We start from the raw sequence: 17298 nt of genomic DNA, 5'->3' as shown, positions 1-17298 counted from the left end.
ATATGTTCTATGCTCGTCAAGGGAAAAGCTATCTGATTATGTGCTAAAAAGTCCCAAATCCGTTGTAATGTATTGACTGTGCTTGACATTTAAAATGCATTAAGTGCAAAATTCCTTGACTTGGGTCACTCTTGCATGGGTTTTGCTTTATCCCATAGATGGCAGCACTAGTTACCCAATATGGCAGCGCCCCTGTTTGATTCAAGAAGGGCCCAAGTCCAGAGAATTTAGTTTGCTAGTCCTCTGAAATTATAAAAGTGAGGTGCTTCATATTATAGCATTTGTAAGCTATGAACTGGTGCTAAATCTGGGTAAAGTATTAATCATTTGGGGTAGCCTTCCTTTAAGCTATGCAATTAAAATCATTTCCTGGAAAAAACAAACCTCTTGGACTTGGGCCCATTTTGAACTAACCGATTCAAATGTCTTGCATCTTTTATTTCTTCTTCAACTGAAATGATCTGTTATGTCAGCAGTTTACTGAAATATTTACTTGTCAGACATTTAAACTCAATGGTTTTCACAGAAGTATTTTTATTTCATGTAGATAAAGTTCTATACTTTCAACTCCCAAGATATTCAAAGTGCTAGTCCTTTCATGGATGATGTTTATTCAAATGCAAATAAATGTTTAATAAGACGTATTTATTGCCCTTTTAAGTTCAACATGTGACTATCTAGTGACCACAAAACAAGGACATCTCACAGTTTAAGGGGAAAAAAACATTTGAATGTGTTTCATAATGCTTACGATTACCTCCAAGGTTTGTGCCTTGAAATTCCAACTTAGTATAATTATCTTGCTATGTTTAAAAATGTCAAATTTTGGAGGCCAGATAAGTATTTGTCTAGTTCTTTTGAAGTTAATAATCTAAAAGTAAATGCTTAAAGACCCACTCCCGCCAATATCATGTTTAAGTTGTTTTTGCCATGCTATTGTCACATTTTCTGATGATGGAGGACAAAAATGAAGAAAATTAAGCTTAATTTGACTTATCTGAGTATTTCTTTATTCAAATTGTTGTAAATCAGGAGCCGACAAAAAAATTAATTGGAAAGAGCTTGTAGGTGTGACGTATAAGGTACCAGCCTGGGGTAGTGAGGGGCTGTAAGTGAGTGTTTTAAGTGTTTTAACAGATAGATGATGGTAAGGGGACGGGCTTACACTGTGCCAACAGTCCCGCCCACAATTCAGAGATAAATTTTCAATGAACTCTGCAGAAACTATGCTCTAGAAAACAACCCACTTTTTTTTTTTTTTTTGCCTATAAACAGCATAATCATGATCATAAAAAAAAACAAACAAAAAACACTGAAAATGCTTTGCAAATAGATCAAAATATGATGGGGTGGGTCTCTAATAACATAAAAGATAAAAAAAAAAAACACCACTTTTTACCCTCTGACGTAAAAACTGAAACACAAATGATAAGAGAGCATGAAACTTTAATGAAATAAAATAAAGACTTTATATTTATTTGTCACTCACAGACATGACCATATTTATGAAGCATGTTCCAACCACTAAGCACAGGGTTCCTGACCTACATTTAACTCAGCACAAACTATTCTGGCACTGCTGAAACTTGAGAGAGCAGGGTTGTGTTGCAGAGGGTGAGACAGGAATGGAGGCATAACATGCTTTCTGTCACAACACTCCATTGGCAGGACGAGGAAAGGCAAAGAAGCTTGGTCATGGTAGACATCAGATATTCAACTGGATCTGTGCAAAAATGGAAAAGAAAAATATCAGACCAATCTGAAAATGTACTCTTCCAAAAAACAACTGTCCTAACATTATGACAAAACACTGTAAATTATTGACCCAAACAAAGCTAAAGATAAAATATTTAAAGGAAATTAAGAAAAAAAGTCGATTGTAAAGGTGTTAAAATGAAATCCAGCTAAGTTGACTGATCTCTCAAAACCGACTTCAGCTCTTTGGGGGAGGGGCTAAACAAACAGGTTCTGCACATTTCAGCAGTTTTACTGTAAAACATATTTATATTTTTACCAGTAGTGATAGACGAACCCGTCACGTCGATGAGCTCTTAGTTCTCCTGCGTTTCATTTGGCTGTTGTGGAATTTTTCTGCGATCTTCCTCTCGTGGCCGGCGGGGCAATGGCGGTTGGTGTTCAGCTCGACTTCCTTCTTGGATCGCCCTTTGCCTCCAGCGTGGCACGAATAATCGATCAGATTGTAGTAATCATACTGGTCGTAATAGGCCTCCTCGAAAGTAGCCAATCGTTCCATGTCTGTCGCCATTTGGAGACGGAGGAGCACGTTCCGCTGCAGACACAAGGCTGGAGCTAGTAAATAGATGACGTCACGCAGTGTTTATACACATGGAGTCACGTGACGACATGGGACATACTAAAAACAAGGTAGGGTTTCCCGTCTTGTGAACATGTGTGTGTTAGGTAGTACGAATTTTCAGTTTATTTTTGAATTTTTTTCCTCAAAAATTTTAAGTAAAGTATTATATTTGAATATGAATAAGAAACAAAAAGTGTATTTTGGTTTATTTTATTTATGTACGGTAGACCCACCCATATTTTTGAACACAGTGGAAACTATTTCTTACCTCATTTATCTGTATACTGTACTGGAAACAAAGGCTGTCCAAACCTTTTGCAAAGATTATGTTGAGGTGGAAATGTGTAAGAACTAAGTACTAACCATTTGTATTGCATTCTTTAGACCCTTATAAAGCTATTGAACTATTATTTGCGATGGAATACTTTGTATTTCTTCACACAGAACAAAAATTTATCTTAAGACCGTTTCACCAAAATCCCGCTAAATTACAGATATGAAGGCCAAAAATTAAATAAAGTAAAAGTCTGGGAAAAAACTTTCATCAACAATAAATCCGTATTCACATAAAATGAATGTACATATTTTTCACTATTAAACGCTCTTTATTAACTTCCAAAATTTAAATTTTGTGAACAGGAATATACACGATTGTTTGATCACAGAAATGAGAAAATCTGTTCTTCTTGTTTGGCCCTTTAGGTTCTTAAGGTCAAGATGCTGCAAGTTGACAAAAGCTCATAATGTCACTTAGCCAGTCAGAATCAAGAAATCATACATGCAGAGTTGTGGGGCCACATGTTTCTGAGTTTATGACAGGAACCCGTGGACCCGATTACATTTGAATGTGGGTCACATTTGGCTCATGGGCCAAACACACCTGCAACAATGCGATGAACATTCGCTTTCTAAGGACCATTATTTTAAAAGTACCTTAAAAGTGTATGCCTAGTGTTTAAACGTGTTATAACTTAAACTATAAATATAACTTAAAAATATATTACATTAAATTCCTTTTCTAAATGTAAAGGCTTTTCCCCTAAACCTCCACTGTACATTTTTGCATTAGTAAAATGATGGTGAAAGAAAGGAGTATTAAAAAACAAGTCAAACCATATCATGGAGTTTACCATTAATTTTAAAAGACTTGTAGATAAACCAAAAATATAAATATTGTTCTTCTTATAAGGCCTTCGCCTACAAGTGGCCATGATAGGCTCCAGCAGCCCGTGATCTTGAAAGGGATTAAACGGCGTAGGAGATGAATGAATGAATGAATAAATTCTTCTCACAACTTCATTTGAAACAATTTAGATTTAAAAAAAATCTCAAAGAATAAAACATTTTTTTATTGAAAATCAAAAAAAAAATCAAATTCAATTTTATTTGTATAGCCCAAATTCACTCAATGGGCGTCGTGTCATCTTCGGGTCATTTTAACGTGAACATACAATCAATTCAGAAATAAATATGTTTTGGAAACACCCGATGAAAGACACACACACCCCTAAATCTATCAGTTCCTAGATAATTACGACTTATGTAGTAGTCCATACATATCCAGATATATTTTATTTGATATTTTTTATGATTAAGATGTTTTTGCTCAGAAAATTAGACATTATTTACAACACAGAAACAAGACAACGGTTAGTACCAGCGTGCGCATTTGAATATAGTTGTAAAAGAAATAAAATAAGAAGTTAAAGCAAAAGTTTTTTTCTCGAAAACCTCATCTATTCTGCTGCTTAAGTTAAAAATGTACAAACAACATCCATCATTTTCAAACTCATACGTAATAATAACTTTTTTTAAGTTTAACTTTTACAATAAAGTGACATTGTTGTAACCTCTACTCTGCTCTGTACAAGTTTCAGGAATAATTTTGGTCTTGAAATTAGGAGGCCACGCCCCTAACTATGTGGCACGCGCTGACGCCGATCCACGTCGCAATTGTCTCGGGCGAGTGCGCTGCGTTTGGTTTGTATGCGTGTCTCCAGCTAGGCCAGAGAGCGATGGCGGCGCCCGTCCTGAGAGTATCCACCCCTCGGTGGGAGAGAATAGCACGGCTCCTGGTCTGCCTGTTGGGCATCCTGCTGTCTCTATACGCTTTTCACGTGGAGCGGGAGAAGGCCCGGGATCCGAACTACAAGGCGGTGTGCGATGTGAGCAGCTCCATCAGCTGTTCGAAAGTCTTCACTTCAAGGTAATTTGAATTGCGAGAAGAGCGCCTTCTGTGGCGCTCAATGAAGCTGGCTCCTATTGTGGCAGTGTGGGAAGGGCGGTTTAAGCTGTCAAAGGTGGCCGGCCGACGCTCCGCCGCTGCTTTGCCCGGCAAACTGCCGTCCTCCGCCAAAGGCAGGAGGGAGCGCGGTTTGGGGAAGAGAGAACCCGCCGGAAAGAAGTTAACGATTCATTTAAAAGATTAGCATTAGCCACGTAGCTAAAAGTAGCTAACTTTGCTAACCGTTAGCAAACGAGCACTACAGCTAACTTATTTCGTAGCCGGCTTTTAGCCGCAGAAACACGCCGATGGGGTCAAACAAACTAATCTGACCCTGATCGTAAATTCTGTTTCCACTGGTGGGTCTGCGGTTGGATGCAGCGTTGTTTACTCAATCTTTAGCTCTGAAATGAGCAAGTTGATTAAACTAACGATAGAGTTGTGATTTGTGTTGATGCTGTCTAGGAATCTTGTCTTGATCAAATCCAAAACTTGTACTGGTTGAAAGGCTAAATATTGGTGCAGGGATGAATGCCTGCTTCTTTAGCTGTCATTTCAAGTTATACTAATTCTAACCTGGTATCATTAACTAACCTGTTATCATTAAGCCTCAAGGAACATAGCTGCTCCAGAAGTCAGTGGAGGAGACTAACATGCTTTCTTTCACCGATCACTTTGGATCAGATCAGAACAATCATTCTCTGGTTTGAAGGCACTAAGGGGAGCAAAGAAACCCCATCATGAGCTAATCGTGCAATATAACGTGTATATAATTCATATATTTTTGACTTGACATATTTATGTCCCACTTTCTACATTTGCAATGCTTGCTGCAGCCACTTAAAACTGTAAATATTCAAGCACAAGTGGAATACTGGGAATGTTTTTACATAACATTAACCCAATGCTAAGCTGTCAGAATCAGTCTAATATCTACACGCGTGCACAGACATGTTAAAGACCCTTTCCAACGAAAATTGTTTTTTTAATGTGTTTTTAACATGTTCTTGTGGCGTGATGGACGACATGTATAAGCAAAATTGAAATTGCATTTTAGTATTTCTTTATTCAAATTATGGTGAATCAGGAGCAGATGAAAACATGCTGTTGGGAAAAGAGTGAATCTGTAACGTAGAAGCTACTACGGCAAGCCGCAAGCTCTTTATTCTGATGCATCCATTTGTAGATGACTAGATTCATGAATGTGTTGGTTTTTTCCTCATCCATTCTGGCATCTGGCTGAAAACTGTACAGCTGGATGGCTCCAATGTAGCTTGTCATTTCTGTTGCACGATTCTAGGTTGGGGTTGTGACGGGCTGTAAGCTAGTAGTGTAAACAGAGTGATGATGGGGAAGGGGACGGGCCCACTCCACACCAACAGTCCTGCCCACCACTCAAAGGGGAATTTCTAGTGAACTACTGCCGCTCTGCAGAAACTATGTCCTAGAAAACGACTTTTATTCAAATATTTGGCAAAAAAATGTCATAATTATAATTAAACATAAATGATTAAAGGACCACTGGAAACACTTAAAATAGATCAAAATCTGATGGAGTGGGACTCTAATTCCTATATTTTTGACTAGATTTTTTTATGTTCTATTTTTGATTGATGTTCTACACTTGCCACAGCAGTTAAAACTATGAATATTAAAGCAGAAGTGGAATATGGGGAATGTCAGTCTGAGCAGTCCAAGGCTCTTGACTGTCTTTAGATAACATAAACACAATTCCAATTTGTCAGAACCAGCCTAAACCTCTGCACACACACAAACATGTTGTTACCCCTCTCTTGATCTCTTCCCACCGTACTTTGCTAATTTGGAACAGACCATTTAATCCGGGGCTCATATTTGAAAAGAAAAAAACACAGAAGAATATTTTTTATGACTGGAAATAAATTCAGGCATGAAGGAGTTAAATGAACCCACAATACTTTCTGAAACTGAGAAAAGTAACAAACCGATATATAGACTGAAATCAATGAAAATCAGACATTGCTTGTAAATAGTTCTTTAACATAATAACAATAAATAAATAAAAATGAATAAAATAGGCCTGATGGTTTTTAATATCAGAAACCCACAGAGCTTCTGGGAAAACGTCCTCTAGACCGATGAGACAAAACTGCTTTACCTTTTTCTACGTCATCGCCTCCATGTTCAAAGACACGAAAGTGAAAAATACCAAGAAAACTGTTCCTGCTGTAAAAGTTGGAGGAGGCGTGGTTATGGTGCGGGCTGCTTTGCTGCAACTGAAACGGGGTTTCTCTTATCTGTGCGGATTCAATAAATTCTCAGGATTAACAACATAATCTGGAACCAAATGAGCTGCTTTCTATTATAGCAGGGGTCGGGAACCTATGGCTCGCGAGCCATATATGGCTCTTTTAATGATCACATGTGGCTCGCAGACAAATCTTTAATTATAGATTTTTTTTTTTTCATTAGACCAGTCCTTCTCGGGCGCGATGCGATGCCAGAGGCGCGCAGTAGTAGCAGTGCTTAGAGAGAGAAATCTGCGCCAGCGCTATCAGTTACTATTATCTATTATTTCACAGAGTTTGTACCAGCTGGAAACCTGTGAATTGACGTGCCTAAAACTACGCGCTCCCGTCTCTGAGAAAGAGCGCGCAGATGCGGGGACGGGATGTGTGAGGGAGAAAGCAGAGGGTGGGGCTGAGGTGTTGTGGGGACCGGCAGCAGGTGAATCGCGCAGAGATTGTAAAAACGTAAAACCCGCTGCCCGTCACTCACTGCAGCGTGTGAGTGTGTGTTTGGCTCCCCGTCTACATGTGAGCAGTCTTTGTCACATCTACAGAACATTCAGACCTATGATCACGTTTAAAGTCTCAACGCCTGCATGAAGCAGAAACTCACCACGTATAAACCAGACTAGACCATCAGCAAAACTACCACGAGAAATACTCATCATTTATTAGCAACAGAATAACAATGTTATTAAAAAGAATCCACAGACTTATTGTACTTTAAAAATGTTGAAATTAAATCAAATGCACACATTCATTTGTATATTTAGTTTTAAACATATTGTCACGGACTGAGTTGGATGGCTGTTGGGCCGCGTTGAAAGTTCTGGAGTTCATTGAACGCGTCACGCAGAGATCTGATTGGCTCTCAGTTCTGTCGCTCAGCCTGTTGTTAGGTAGTTTGGACCAATGGGGTTCAGCTATGGGCCGAATAAGGGAAATGGGAGGGCTGCAGCGGGAGCAGGTGAATATAAAGTTGGGAGAAGCGCTCTCGTGTCAGCGGGAGAGATTCAGGAGTTGCTGAATTAATTGAACGGCGTTTGTTGCGGTCTGCAGTAACCAGAATAAAGAACTTTAAAAGAGGTTAAGTCTCCGTGCCTCAGTGTGGGGAAGGGACACTACATTATTGTATGGCTCTTTCGAAATTACATTTCAAAATATGTGGCATTTATGGCTCTCTTGGCCAAAAAGGTTCCCGACCCCTGTATTATAGTTTGGTCTGCTGCGGGCCATGGACCTTAAACACGACAACCACCCAAACAGATGTAAACATTAGGAATGTCTGAGAGCAAAATATTCGAGTGTTCTGAAGTGTTGCATCAACCCTGCATTAAAGCTGTTGAACATCTGTGGAAGGAGCTGCTGACAGCTGCAGAAGTCCCACGGACGGCTACAGAACTCATTTGATTCTTTTCAGTCCTTCCATAGGGCACCACCATCTTTATCCAGGTCTCTTTCATTAGTTTGTGTTTAGTGAACAGTAACATCTTATTTTTAAAATATTTTTATGTAAGCATTTACTGAATTTTCTAAAGAGAATATTCAAACTACGGTAGGCAGGCTTAATTATGGGATTTAACCGTTTTAATTCAGAAAAAGTATAATTTATGAAACACGGTTGAATATTTGTCTATTAAACCAACATTTTTCTTAAACGTTTCTTAATTATTGGAGAATAATGATTGGTTAGTGGAAATAAGGGCAAACCTGGCCTTTCATAAAACAAAAAAGGGCATTATTTTGAACAAAAATCTCTTTAAACTTGACATTTCTTCATATCAGAGTAATAAAACTAGAGCTGCACGATATGAGGAAAACATTTGATACTAATGATCAATATTGCGATGACAATATAACTTGCGATACCACATAAACAGACAGCTGAACAGCCAAAATTTCTGTTTTGTTTCAAATTTTTAATTTTGATAAGGGTCAACATAACTTACACTTCAAATGACCCTAGTCTCTGGATCAGATTAAGAGGGCTTAATCTGATTGGTCAACAACATGAAGGAGTCCATCTGATTTGTCAAATGCATAAAGGGATTAATTTGATTTGTTAAAAACTTCAAGTTGCCATAAGATTGTTTTAGCACAGTTAAGGTCACCATTTCTCGCAGTTTTCGCTGTCTTTAGCGATATGCGTATTGCACAGCTTGATTTTGCGACAACGATAATGCGATTTATGGTGCAGGCCTACTTAAAACTAATTTTAGTTGGATGTTGTAGACTTTGTAACAATGCCTGCAGGCTTTAATGCTTGACTTGTTCATCAACTGGTCTTGGGTGCTGCTGTGAGCAGTATCTAACTCAGAAAATATAGACAATGTTTTTTGACCTTTTCTAAGTCACTTTGTTTATTAGTTACTTTTATAATCGGCTGTAGTTGGGAATGTCTGAGTCAAACTTGGTGCTGGAGCTGAGCAAAAATCATCAGATTTGGTTCAAGTTCCCATCTGATGCTCTTTTGATCTACTGTAAAAGTGTTCTTAGTGGTCTTTTAATTATGAATAAGCTGTTTTTAACCAAAATCAAAAAATCTGTGTCGTTTTCTAGGTCATAGTTTCTGCAGAGCAGCAGGAGTTCAATCATTTCTGAGTTGTGGGCGGAATTGTTGGTGCGGAGCAGCCCTGCCCCCTTTCCCATCACTTCCTCGGTGCTGAGAGCTCTTTCTTTGCATTCTCTCCCGCTAGCTTACAGCCCCTCACACCCCCCAGCTTAACATCAGCGTAGCAGCAAAAACGGCGAGCAGTACTGGAGCTATCCAGCCGTACAGTTTAGAGCCTGATGCCAGCTCAGACGAGGAATCACAAATAAGTTCAAAACAATTTGAATAAAGAAATTCTCAGAAATGTCATGTTAAGCCTTCTTTATATTACAAAAAACCACAAGAACATGTTAAAAACCGAGTTTTGATCAAAGTGGATCCTCTGTCAAACTGCTGTTTCTGTGGTTGATCTGAAAATTTGCTCTAATGCCTGTAAGGATGTTGGGTGACTGGTTGGCTGACATCATTGCTGTTGCGTTGACACAATGTCTTTGCTGATGTTTTTATTCCAGGTGGGGTCGAGGATTTGGACTCCTGGGCTCAATTTTTGGAAACGACAGTGCACTGAACCAACCAAACAGTGTCTACGGAATCGTCTTTTATGCATTTCAACTTCTACTAGGTAAGATGTCATTTATGCGGACTCCACTTTATTAGTCGTACAAACTGGAGAGATGAAATGTGTTGGTAATCTTTGCTCCAGTGACAGGCCTGACTCAGCGCTTTGTCTTCCTGTGTCACAGCTCTATTTGACACCCAGCTGAGCTCGTTTGAATGGAAGAAATCAATGTCCTTAGGCTTGTTTGTCTTTCTGCTCACATTGCACTCGATAAATATTAGATATCCATTTTTTGTGCATTTGGTTTGAAGGGATTTGTTATGGTGTTGGTAAAGAAGCTCTTTAACATGAGCTGGTCTGGCTTCATGACGGACGACGACGACGACTCACTCATGGTTGGCCTTACTGGCCGAGGGCCGCAGAACAAGAAGTCCTTTTAGCCTCAGCAGTTAGCATTCATTTGACTAAGACAACAGCAGGCCAGTTATACTGAACCGTCACCCCAGACCAGGATTGGCATCAAAGGAGACCAGCTAGACTCCAAATGGGTTTTATTGTCACTGCTGGACTCAACCAGGACATGTTTAAATAAAATAGAAAAGTTTAATGAAGGATTGAATTTATTAATAATCAATGCCAAAGTGCATTTTAGAACTTTTTCATCATCATATAACAGGATCTATTAAGTGTTTTGCAATAAATACCAGGACACAATTAAATATGTCACAGTTTCAGGATCTACTAATGTAGATTCAGATTTTTTCCATAGAAATTTCAATGGTTTCTGATGTAGAATTGAATACTACAATTAATGTATTGATCTTAAATTTGTGTGGATTAAACAGATTAAAACTTGTCACATCTTTTAGCTTCTTTATATTTATAAAACGTTTTCCCAAACATATGTGACTACATATTTTATCCATTGTCTGCATAAGAGAACTGGACTGAGTAAGCATTCCGTCACCCATAGAAAGTGTCCGACTTCCAGCTCCAACCAAATGAAGTCAATTCAGTCGCCATTTTTTCACGATACGGATGGCGCCATGTTTGAGCCAGCCAACATCAGTAGGCAGTGATTGGTCTAGGTCAACATTTCTATGGCAACCACTCTCGCCAATCAGGAGTGAGCTTGTTGGAAGTCCACACCCCTACCACCTGAAAGTGGGCTCAGAAGAATCTCTTGTTGCCGGCATTCATTGTTACACCACATAACAAGCAGGCATCTGATTGGTCAGATTTAGCCTAAATAACTTGCACTATAGAAAAAAATATCATGAAATGTAAGGATTGTTATTCTGACCAATAGAATGACTAAGTAATAGCTGTTTATTCTCTATAGAAGTCTGTGGGATTTTAGTTTCTTGGAATTGGCGGCTTCTTCTTGTTTGGAACATGAGGGGGGAGGGGTCACTCAGTCCAGTTCTAAGATAGTCAATAATTTACAACCATTGACTTTACATGAATTTATAAACTGGCCAATCAGATGACTCAAAAAAAGGCTGTGGTCTCACGTCTCACGTTGGAAATGATTGAAGGATTCTCCCGAGCCCACTTTCAGGTGGTAGAGGTGTGGACTTCCAACAAGCTAACTCCTGATTGGTGAGAGTGTGGTTGCCATAGAAACATTGACTTGGACCTATCACTGCTCACTGATGGTTTCTGGCTCCATCATGGCGAGGTTCATACTGCAAAAAATGGCGACTAAATTGAGGTCATGTGGTTGGAGCCGTAAGTAAACCATTTTCTATAGGTGACGTCACACTCAGTCCAGTTTTCTTATACGGTCAATGGTGACAACAGATGCATCAGGTTTATAAAAAACGTTTTTTTTCTTTAACCCTCCAGTTTCTTGTGTTTGCCTCTTTGTGTGGCTGAGCTCTGTGTTTCTTGCCTTAGGAATGACTGTCAGTGCAATGGCCGCCCTTTTTCTCATGACGACATCCATCTTGTCGGTGGTTGGTTCGCTCTACCTGGGCTACATCCTCTACTTTGTCCTAAAGGACTTCTGCGTCATCTGCATCACCACATATGTGCTGAACTTCATTCTCTTTACTCTCAACTATAAGCGACTGGTTTACTTGAACGAGGCCTGGAAGCAGCAGCTCCAAGCCAAGCAGGACTGAGCTGCAGAGACCGGGCAGGAAAAAAACAATACAACAACAACAACAAAAAAGAAATGTGACCTCTGAACATCTGACTTGCCACCAGAAGACCTTGCTTCCAAACATGTTTATTCTGCTGTGTGTAAAAAAAAAAAAATGAAAGGAAAAAAAAACCTAACTCAAAAGTTGGGCTTGACATCTCAATGTTGATTGCAAACACTGAAGAATTTGTAAGTGAAAGATGATTTATTTTTTATTTCATCTTTCTTGTTGAATTTTTTTTCTCACTTCTGGGGGCTGTCGGGGGGGGGGGGGGGGGGGGGGGTGGGGGGGGGGGGGGGGTTGTCGGGGAGGCTCCTGAGCAAGCAGAGGCAGAGGGTCGCACCGATGGCGGGCTGCTGCCACTTGAACAAACGCGAGATGGCGGCGCGGACGAAGAAGCAGGACGTTTAACTTGACCCACTTCAAAGTGGTTTACCCCCTTTACCTGCTCTAAACACCTGGAGTCGAGTAAAGCCCCCCCCCCAGAGTCAGACAAACCCTCATGGCATCACAGTCAGTGCAGGGTGAGAATCCATTCAGAACAGTTTTTCTTTCATGTTTACACTTTGTCATTTGTTTTTGACGAGGACCACTAAAATAAACGCAGGACCTTGTGATGGTTTAGACCAGCTCGTTTGATTTTTGTAAATAGCTGCTGAGCAATATTTCAGGCTAGAATGTGATGAGTGTTGTCACAAAAATGAAAGAAGGCATAAAAGCAAAAGAAGACGACAGTAGATCAGGAGGAAAAGGTGCTCACAGTGTGGTGGGTGTGCGGCGGCGGCGGCGGGGGAATCCTGGTTCCTTTGGGTCCAGTCAGGCATGCAGTTGCTTTGTTGGACGTCACATTTCATCTGAAGCATCTTAGTTTTATTTGGGTGATCGAAAAGCATTCCTAACCACCACAGAGGTGGGATCCATGAGACTTACGTGCCTAAAAGAGTGTTCACATTTTTGTTTCAGTGTTTTTTTTTGGGGGGGTGGAGTAGAGCAAAGGTCAACACTAGTTTTCCTTGGTCGCTCTGTTGTCACCGGCCCGTGGTTTTCTGTTGGCTTTTGTGAGTGAAGATAGCAGTGATGAGTTTCACTTGTTAGCTCCATGAGGTAGCAAAGGCTGCTACACTGTGATGGTGCGCTCAGAGTGGGAGCGGCTGGTGGCAGATGGGTCCAGAACCTTTGCAGTTGCACTAGTGCTCATCTGGCTTTTTCATATGTTTGATGTCAATCTAACAATAGCAGTTTTCAAACCGTGTAACAAGTCAAATTTGCAAGATGTGAAAAAAACCCTGGCAGATTAGGAGTAAAAAAAAAAAAAGTGAAGCCATATGTGGGATTCTGCTTTGACGGGACAAAATATCCATACATTTTTAGGTTTGGAGTGACTACAAGTTGGCCAAATGCGAACTCTTTTCGAAGGCCGTTCTCGATTGGCGGGTGAAGAAGATGCCTGTCTTGCTGTCTGCTGGTTTTTGTGTCAAAAGGCCATTAGACAATCCAAAGAGTCCTCTGTCATCTGCACGGTCCTTCCCGCTCTTTCCCACTCCCCACGCTTCTGAGTGGTCTTTTCAATTTTCCCCCATAGTTTTTATCAAGCTGGGCAAACATGAAGGCGGTCGGCGGCCATTTAAACGTACAACCTGACTTTAGGTGTTTGCTCTTGCATGTTCTGACTCCTCTTAATTAATTTCTGACGTTATCTCAACTGTTACCTTTGGAGTGCTTTTGTCCTCTGGATTACGGCCATTTTTGTCATTTTATCAGCAAAGCTTTCGGGGTTTTAAAGGAGCACAGTCCTACTTGGCTCTGTTGGGTTACAAACAGGCATGTTACACTAGCATTGGACTTTTCAGTTTCCCCACAAATGCATCCTTCCTTCCATTTCATCCCAGACAGTACAGGCTTAAAACCAAGGGTTCTGTGGTGGAGCTAAGTAGACTCAGATGTTTGGCAGTGAAGCAGGTCCTCTGTAGATTGCCTGAAGTGTTTGCTTCACATCTTGGCAAACTTCCTGAAAGCCCGGATCTTTTGGGAGTTTAGCTTTCAGCAAAACCCGCAAAGTTTCAGTTCATGGTCAGCCGACTGTAAAGCAGGCAGCCAATCCCGAACCTGCATTCAAGCATGTCACTGAAGCAACGTCCGTGAGCGACTGCAGGAGGATGGGCGATGTTGAGAAGAAATCAAAGCTACGTTTCATCGATATTTATTTAGGCCCTGGTGTATAACTGCCATGTTAGTTGCATCACTAATGCCAACAAAAGTGCCTTCTGTTTGATCACGAGGCCTTGAGCCAAAGACAAGAAGCAACAGTAAAAGCCTTGACGTGGAGAATGGGAACTGCAGCAGGCACTTCTGCCTGGCCTTCCCATCCATCGGTATCTCCAAAGGGTTCAGTATCTGTTAGGGGTGAAGGAGAACACCTGGTCATTGGAAACACTGGCTGCTCCTCTTTTCTTCCCTGAACTCCACCTTTGATTTCCTCTAGCTAGACTTCTTTGTTAACAAAACTACACTGTTCAAACACGATTGTAATTTCTTTCTATTGTTGATGATGCCCTTTAGCTTTATAGACTGTTAACGTCCTGGGTTATTTTAGTAAAAAAACAAAATAAAAAAAGTCGAGGGGCCTGCGGGCGAGGAATCGGCAAACCACGTTTGAAAACTCCGCGGAGGAAGACTCGCTGGGTTTTGCTTCTTTATTGCCAAATGTGTTTTAAAATGCTGTATTTTCTTACATGGAAAAGTGTTACACGAATGGTGGGAGGATGTGAAAGAAAATTCCGACTTGATCCACTTTAAGGGAAAACTGGCTACAAGTTGACATGAGCAAATTTTTAACTGTCATTGTCATGTGGAAATGAGGGAGCCAGTTTAGCTCGTGCTGGTTTGCGGCGCCTTCCGTCCGTGAAACCCGGGTTCGACTCCAGGCTGCTCCCTGTTCCCTTCTCTACCTCTGCCGGTTCCAAGCCCGGTTAGAGAAGGTTGCGTCAGGAAGGGCATCCGGCGTAAAACATTGCCAAATTTACCATGCGACTTGTTCGCTGTGGCGACCCCTGATGGGAGAAGCCGAAAGTGGAAGATTGTCATGTGGAAATGATTTACCATTAAAACATTCCCTCTGAAACCACCTGTCATTTACCTTTTTACCACCATGGGTTTTCTTGCATAAAATAAATATGTTTAGAGAAACTGCCACAAAAGGAAGTTCCTATTTAATATGTGGATATTTCATGTAGGAGGTAAAAATGTAAACTGCATTAAGTTCTGCTTAAGACACAAGGTTGTCAAAGCTCATTCAGAAGAACTGATCTGTAACTAAATGGGCAAGAATTCACAGGCACGTACAGGTACTCGTCTAATTAGTTTGACTTTCAGTTTAAGAATCTGTCGAAAGAGCATTTTGGCAAATAATCACAAATCAAAATAGTTTATTTTTTCTCCTGAAGTGTTTTGGAAGCCCCAGGTCATGTGTTCTGATGGGGTTTAGGTCAGGTAAGTTCTTTAGAAACCTAGTGGTGGTGAAAATAGAAGCTCACCAGACCCAGATGTGGGGTAAAAAGTATGAATTCCTCAGAGAGAAACTCCATGTCGTGTGTTCAGATGTTGCCACATGTCGTGCAGGTCTCTGGAAAGCCTCTTGGTCGCCATCGGGGCTATTTCACTGTTTTGGATCTTTTTCTTCACGGGGTCTCCCCGACAGCCTTTGCATCCACTGCTGGTTCTTCCGCAGTGACTGATGAGGACAGGACATGAATCCTGGAACATAATAACCAGATTTCCATAAGTTGGTTAGCAGAGAAGAAGCATGGTGTTTTGGCGGAGAGCCCCAAAAAATGGGATTTTAGTGCAGCCTTGTCGGTCTCTCTTTTTTTCTCAGACTCTGGATTCCAAAACTAGAAAAAAACAAACAAACTGTATGACTTCAACCACAGTGTCTCTGCTTCAATAGATGCTGTTGAAGTCCATGTTGTGGATGTGTCTGCATAGACTTTGGTCTTCCCAAATCCTCGGAAGGTTGCTGGGTTTTGTTGTGCACATTTCCCTTCTTCCTTTTGTCCACACAGTGGAGCTTTCATGACAGCTGGGATCTTCTGAACAGCCAGCTTTGTTTTAGCTGCGACCTTTTCGGTCCTAACACCCCTCCCAGTTCATCGCCCACTTCTCGTGGTTGTAAGGCTGCCTGATCCAGACAGAGCTCTGGGAAAATGGGAATCCTCTGTGGCTGTTGCCGGTCCATCAACTGATTGAAGTGTCAACTCAACTTTTTCCTGAGAAACAGAAATCGGACATGGAAAGTGTGACAGTCATTTAAAACATGTAAAATACAAATCTGTGTAATGAATCGACAGATGTGTTTCTCTTTCTGAGCTGATTTACTGAATTAAATCATGTTGATTACAAATTGACATAAACCTGTATAAATGTAAAGTTTTTTTTACTGTAACATGTAAATGAAAACAAGACAAAACTTGAATAAAGCTGTTTTTATTGTGATTGAAAAAATCCAAACATTTAATAACCTTGTGCTATCCTTGGCACTTTAACCCTTGTGCTATCTTAGATGACCCCACACTTACATTGACGTGTTCTCCCTACCATGATAAAGGTGGAAAGATTTCATGTGATCCATGGACACCAGTGAAGATCACAAATCATTGAAGAAAAAAGGTTCAGCGCACTGTCTAGTGGGTCTAGATGACCCAACGTTAAAGTGCCTAGGATAGCACAAGGGTTACACAGTCGCGTCTTAGTTCCACGATAACCTAGAAACCACAGAAAAGGACAAAGGCCTTCTGAATAAAAAACATTTTAAAATGACCAAAAAGCAACTTTTTCCTCCCAAAACTCAATTATAGCAGTTAGAATTCTTTTTTAGGGGGTTTATCGCATTTCACAACCAATCCCAATACACATTCTAACTATTAGTCCAGTTATTTCTTTAATAGGACTCATCTTTTGCCTTTTCCTTTTTTTTGGAAACGGTTGCCAAAAAGTCTCACTTCATAGCTGTTCTGTGTTGTGAAGTTTAAAGGGTTACAAAATGAGGACCTTTTGATTATTTGTTGGAGGTTATAAATTGATGAACAAAGATTTTAAACTGGGTTTAAATATTTCTCATTTGTTACTAAATATAGAAAATGCATTTGTAGACAGGAAGTTGATAATGACGCATTTCAAATTGTAATAATTCTTGAAAACTTTCTTAACCTAAAAGTGTTTACTAAAAATGATGCAC

At 40.3% G+C, this 17298-nt stretch overlaps 1 protein-coding gene across 1 annotated transcript; it reads left to right on the top strand.

Annotated features, from left to right (window-relative positions):
• Nucleotides 1-4181: 4181 nt before the first annotated feature.
• On the top strand, nucleotides 4182-12180 carry vkorc1l1 (vitamin K epoxide reductase complex subunit 1 like 1). Its single transcript, XM_004076602.3, has 3 exons — nucleotides 4182-4523; nucleotides 9872-9981; nucleotides 11818-12180. The coding sequence occupies exons 1-3, from the start codon at nucleotides 4237-4239 to the stop codon at nucleotides 12042-12044; spliced, it is 624 nt and encodes a 207-aa protein (XP_004076650.2). The 5' UTR covers nucleotides 4182-4236; the 3' UTR covers nucleotides 12045-12180.
• The last annotated feature ends 5118 nt before the right edge of the window (nucleotides 12181-17298 follow it).

The sequence above is a fragment of the Oryzias latipes genome, chromosome 14 (assembly GCF_002234675.1).
Source record: "Oryzias latipes chromosome 14, ASM223467v1".
NCBI classification, from domain to species: Eukaryota; Metazoa; Chordata; class Actinopteri; order Beloniformes; family Adrianichthyidae; genus Oryzias; species Oryzias latipes.
This window is presented reverse-complemented; position numbering and strand designations above follow the sequence as displayed.

Bases quoted from the DNA above. Each gene is read 5' to 3' on its own strand.
- vkorc1l1 (XM_004076602.3), top strand. From the start codon at position 4,237: ATGTGGCACGCGCTGACGCCGATCCACGTCGCAATTGTCTCGGGCGAG. The intron at 4,524-9,871 runs GTAATTTGAATT...TTTTTATTCCAG, and splicing joins TCGAAAGTCTTCACTTCAAG to GTGGGGTCGAGGATTTGGAC. The intron at 9,982-11,817 runs GTAAGATGTCAT...TTCTTGCCTTAG, and splicing joins TGCATTTCAACTTCTACTAG to GAATGACTGTCAGTGCAATG.